This window comes from Nicotiana attenuata, unplaced genomic scaffold, assembly GCF_001879085.1.
Source record: "Nicotiana attenuata strain UT unplaced genomic scaffold, NIATTr2, whole genome shotgun sequence".
Lineage (NCBI taxonomy): Eukaryota > Viridiplantae > Streptophyta > Magnoliopsida > Solanales > Solanaceae > Nicotiana > Nicotiana attenuata.
This window is the reverse complement of record NW_017670317.1, coordinates 735,056-741,055: the sequence shown is the minus strand read 5'-3', so window position 1 is coordinate 741,055 and position 6,000 is coordinate 735,056. Positions and strand designations below refer to the sequence as shown.

Below are 6,000 nucleotides of genomic sequence, written 5' to 3'. Positions count from 1 at the left end.
AATTTGGGGTTGATCGTGATTACCAACAGAGCATAAGAGTAGAAGTGTTGTTTTACAACTAAACATGTTCGCCCTCTGCTTCTGACATTTCCTCTGTTTTATTCATGGGATAAAGAACCTAAAAAAATCGCGAAATAGATGTGGTGTTGTTTAATTTCATATTTAGTTGAATATTATTTTTGGTGTAGTAATCCAAGATAAATTACAACACAAATTTCGGCGTTATGTTATACCACATTCAATGTGCGATAACAATCCTGAAATTAGCTATCTCGGAATACAACAGTCAAATGACAGGAGCTTGACACAGCAGGCTCAGCGCAATTTTGTAACAACTAGGTCGATAGCTCCGCTCAAGCCCAAAATCTACTCTTTTATGTCCAGAGAATTATTTTTTTCTGTTCTTTTTCTTTTTTGTATAACGAGGGAAACAGAAGGAGTAATGCAATGAAAAGGGGGAGTAAAATGAGTTTCCAGAGTCACAATCCAGAAAAAAAAAAGGGTAAACATGGGATAAAGCTGTAGGATAAGTGTAGTTCCAACTCGCCAAGAGCAAAAGTGACATGAAATAATACACAACAAAGATGCAAAGAGTCTGTCCCATCACTCAGCTTCATCCACAACTGATATAACAGGAGATAATTTGTAACAAAGAGTGAACTGAAACAATCTACTAAGTACAACTTCTACAACACTCATTTATCCTCCTTGTTTCTCTGATTAATTTTCTTTACAAGATTTTTGTCAGTGGAACTACTTTCTCATCTGCGTGAAGAGTGCAGAAGGTGGTCTTGCAGCAGCTGAACTCCCACCAAATGCAGGGAAGCCACCGCCACCACTTTGTTGGCTGCTAAAAGCTCCAAAACCACCGCCTTCAAAATTTAGCACACATTTAAGCGAGGGTATCTTACCATGTCAAGTAATCTATATCAGTAGTATTATGTAAAATTTCAAATCATTTGAGTCGCACAAAGTCACAAATTAAGCATACTAGTGTGTACCACAGATAGAAGAGAGAACGATACTCCTCACTCGCTTTCCAAAAGACAATTTTTTTCTTTTTTATATATGGTTTCCCTCGCTGGAAATTTCAAACAACGAGAAATCCGTAAAATAAAATAGTTTAAAATTCCAGTGAGGGAAACCATATATAAATTGTAACAAGATACTTCATAACAAAGAATGGACTCACTTTTTTTTGCTATTTACAAATTTTCATTCTACTTAATCCAAATCAAATAGGAACGATTTGGTCGAATAGCAAAGAAACATACCTGAAAAGCCTGAACCAACAGCTGTTGGAGCAGCAAATCCACCACCAGCTGTGGCAGCACCTGCAAATCCACCAGCAGATGTGGCAGCAGCAGCAGCAAATCCACCAGCAGATGTGGCAGCGGCAGCAAATCCACCACCGGGAGCAGCAGCAGCAGCACCGAATCCACCACCAGGTGCAGCAGCGGCAGCAAATCCACCACCGGGAGCAGCAGCAGTGAATCCACCACCACCAGAAGCCAGACTGGCAAACCCACCACCAGTAGAAGAAACTCCAGAAAACCCGCCTCCAAAACCACCAGCAGAGTTATTGCTTGCAAAACCCCTCCCAAAAGAGCTTGCAGATGCCGCACCAGTTCCGGGTAGCCCAGCACCAATCTGCCTTGATTGTCCAAAAGTACCAAGAACTGATCCTAAAGCTTGCTGCCCTTGTCCAATCTGAGCCGGCTGGCCAAACCCACCCATCGCAGGAGCTTGACTCGTGGAACCAGGAAAAGCACCAAAATTTGCAGATGCTGACGGTTGGGGTGGCTGTATTGGTTGGAAACTAAACGATGCTGGTCGAAATAGCTCACCGCCTGAAGCTGTACTTGTAAATAAGGAATTTGCCGGAGATGAAGCTTTACTGGGTGATACTGCACCAAATGGATTAGGTTTCGCAGTAACTGGAGTAGCAGCAGTCCCAATACCAAACCCAGCCAGGTTTCCAAGTGGATTCTCAGTCATCTGACTACTCTCCGGAGCTTCTTCTTCCATCTCATCCTCATGGGTGACAACATCTGAACTACCACTTTTCACATTAATTGCACTACCAGTACTTGATGTCGCTATTGGTGGTGAAATGGCAGAAGCAGAAAATGGCTGTCCCGGTGTAGTATTCAAGCCCACATCTAAGATTTCGCTTGATATCCCACCAGAACTGATCTGATTTGCAGAATTTAAACTGGCTGATTGTTCGTTAGTGGATTTTGACTGGACCGAAGGTCCAGTTTGTAAATTAGATACGCTGACAGATACCGGAGGCTGTGAAGCTGAATCTTGTGGTGTATCAATCTTCGTACTTTGATTCGCAAGTGAAGGTGGTCTGTCGGAATTCCTATCAGCCTTCGTATCAAGTATGGCAACCGAAGGCAGAGACGAGACTGTTGGAGACTCAGACTTTGCACCATCCAAGGGAGGGGTAATGGGTAAGGAATCCAACTTTTGAGTGCTCGGAAGAGATGAAGACTGCGTCATGGAAGCAGCTGATGATTGAGATTGAGAGACCTTTTGACTAGAACCCATATTGGCTTTAGAAATGGAATCAAATGATGTAGATGATATTGGTGAAAACATTGGCTCTTGTGAAGAAGACACAGATGCTGATGGCATGATTTTTACTTGTGACGAGGAACTCCATGTTGATGCTTGGGAAGAAAATGGACTCTCAGTAACCTGGCTCTTATTCACAACTTCAGAGTGTATGACCTTCGAAGATAGAGTGAAGGGAGAATCACCAGCAGTTGCAGTGGGCAAGGAATAGTTAGGACTACTGCTAGATTCAAACTGCGTGCTTTCACTAGTCACCTCTGCATTCTTCCAATCTCTGATTGTAGGTTTGGTGATTCCAGGTTTACCAACTGCATTTGAAGTCTCAATTAACTTGATTGGGGTAAATGTCTGTGCAGGAGGATTTGATGAGTTTGGCTGCTGCATTCTATTCTCAGATTGCTGAATGGCCTTCAGTCCACCTGTTTGCACAGTATCTCTAAGAGGTATCGTGCTGCTACCTGATCTTTCCTTAGCAAGGTTGTGAGTATCTATTGAACTATATTGGCTAGTGACTGCGGTTGACTGTGATTCATGCTGCACTAAAGATACTGGAGAACCCATTGGTGGCATTTCAGCTGCATGTCTTGGAAGTCCATCAGCCCATTGGAAAAAAGGATTTTCAGTGGACTGCTTTGCTGGCATATCATGAAGACCTACATATTTTTCAGCAAAATATACTTAATTACATAACATCCATTTAATGAAGCACACATTCACCGTATTATTTGGTTTAGGGTGGAAACCTTTGCTTTTAAGTTGCTGTGAGGAGGTGGAAGAGGCATTAAAGATATTATATTGAGCAGTCGCTGATCTTTCTCGCATCTGAGAATGGTGATGTTTCTTATCCAGTGACAAAGATGACCTATTTGCAATATCCTTCTGGCGATCTACTTGCAGGACAATCCTTTTCACTGTTGTTTTTGGAGGTTCGAAGCTAGCCCAATTCTGCCAAAGGTCACAAATGATGCGTACAAGTTAAGCGTAGAACAAGATGAATGATAAAACAAGCACTTGGTTATTATATAGGCATAAAAATGCCAACTACCAAGTATATTTCTTCAGATACCAATTTAAGGAATGCAGCAGGAGAAACTTTAGCTTTAAAGGAATAATGAAGCTTCAGATCTATGAAAAACTGCACAACAAATTTAATTTTCTAATTGGAACAACAATTAGAATAGATGCTAAAGTTTACCCTCTTAATTACAAGTTCCCAACTACATACCCCACACAAACCTGCGTAGTTTACTCACATCACTCCATGGATTAACAGTCAGCAAAGACATAATAGCTACTTTTACTTTGTGCTTTACTAGGTAATCAAGAATTCAGAATGCTTGACAGCTTGTCTTTTGTTTGCTCTGCAAAATAATTTAAATACATATACCTTCCATTGTACAAGCTAATTGCTGAAAGATGCCACTGACAATACCTACTGCGAACCAATTCCTCTTAGGTCGCCATTCCAAGTATAAAGCCAACCTGCATTGTGGTTACCCACTCCCAACAACCTAGTGAAGCTCCCTGCAATTCCCTACAGTTTATGTCTAGTATACACCAAGCCTAACATGTTGTCTTTCTTTTTGTTTCAAAATCATGTATTGACTCAATGGAAATTTCCATCACACGTGCTACTAACTGAAATGAAAATACTTATTTGTAAGCCAACTCCTCTTTGGTCTACATCGCGAGGTTAGCCCACAGAAGCTACAACACGGTTGAACTACACGGTTATTTTAAAGGTAGTGTGATTATTTTTTTAGGAACCCTACTTTTCTTCAAAAGGTAATCCAACGATGTCTTCTTCAATTCTGAAAGAGAAATATTTTTTGGTTTTTTTATTAAAGCACACAAAAGGAAAAGACATTTAGTTCGTATTAATATCACTTTGTTTCCAAGAGAATCAAAGTAGTCTTAGAACAATTTCTTTGAATGTGATTTCTACTCTGTTTTAATAGCAATATGTGCTTGCCATTTGTGCCAACAGATCAGCATATATTTTTACTAAGGGGTTTTTAATCCAAGAATTGAAGGTCTTGTAAGCAACTTAGGCATGTCAGATATCTACATGCCAACTTGAGGGGAACTATTGATTTGTATTATCTGACTATGATCATATGTGATAAAATCAAATCAGATATATTGAATTGTATTATCTGATTATTGATCCTATGGGATCAAATCAGATCAGATAAGTTAGGAAAGTTTTAAAATCGTAGGGATTAGATTTAGACTAGACTTATTCGTTAATTCTAGACTGTCTAGAATCAAGAAAATATTTTCCAATATTTGTTGATGTATTGTATAGTCTTTCAATGAATAAACATACTATTCCGATACCAAAACTTACAAAGTACATAATCCTTGTTCCTGTTCTATGTTTATTCTAAAAGGCCCTAAAGGCCCTAAATAGGTGATAGAAAGATTGACCAACTCTGCATCCAAAAACTTGAGCTGTTTTATAAAGCACCTCCATTACTACCAACTGAAACAAATGTACATTACCCTCCCACAAAATTTAGAACCTTGAAATGTTTTGTTAGATATTTTTACATAGGACAAATATCATCTATAATGTGTTCAACACCTATAAAACGGTGTTACTGTCCTAGCATGCAACTCAATTTTCCTAGTGCTTTGGATGCACCATGCCTCTTTTCCTATGATCATTTCGACCACAATGCACCTCTCTTCTGTTTAAATTACTGGTGGCACCATTTTTTCCCTATCACTGTTTCAACAACAATGAGTCTTTTTCCAATGTCCACCTCTTTTCGACTAGTATTCTCACTGTTCTTTCAACCACTATCCCATCCATTGTCCCAACCACTTCTCCAGAAACTTCTATTCGACATTCGGAAAATGAAAACCTTTTCGACAAGATTCTGGCCCTCAAGCCTCAATATTAAAAACTAAAAGATGCATATAACATAAACAAAACTTAAGTAACACTTGGATAACAGTAAATGTAATACTTACCGAAAAAACAGTAATGTAATAGTAGATCAGTAACTACAAGTACCAATTTTTTATGGTGACTTTCTGATAACTGTTCAGATGATACCGTAAGGTGATTTTTTGATGACTGTTCACTAGTCCAGATACTATTTGCTTGAATCATGCAGCCTCTCCAGTAGTCGAAAATAGTACTTAAATCATTTGGACGACTCTTCAGCTTCTACTATCCCAACTATAGCTGTCCTTCTTAACCCTAATTCTTCATAGGGGTGGGTGTCCGTCGTTCAATTTATCAAAAATTTGGTCCAGTTTTATAGTTTTTACCGGATCCTCGAAACCAAGAAGCGAACCAAAGAACCAAAACTACAGAAAGATTAACCATGAAAAAACTGAAATTTTTCAGTTTTTTGCACTGGATGTAGCTTTTTCTGATCCAGAGCTGCCTCATGAAACCTGAAT

The 6,000-nt window shown here is 39.3% G+C and overlaps 1 protein-coding gene across 1 annotated transcript in view; it reads right to left on the bottom strand.

Annotated features, from left to right (window-relative positions):
- Window positions 1-503: 503 nt before the first annotated feature.
- LOC109237757 (nuclear pore complex protein NUP214) overlaps window positions 504-6,000 on the bottom strand; it is a 37,893-nt gene continuing 32,396 nt past the window's right edge. Inside the window, exons 16-18 of the mRNA XM_019404122.1 lie at window positions 3,327-3,528; window positions 1,275-3,236; window positions 504-872 (exon numbers count right to left, since the gene is read on the bottom strand). Coding sequence (XP_019259667.1) covers window positions 754-872; window positions 1,275-3,236; window positions 3,327-3,528 — 2,283 coding nt within the window. The 3' untranslated portion in view covers window positions 504-753. The remainder of the gene's footprint in view (window positions 873-1,274; window positions 3,237-3,326; window positions 3,529-6,000) is intronic.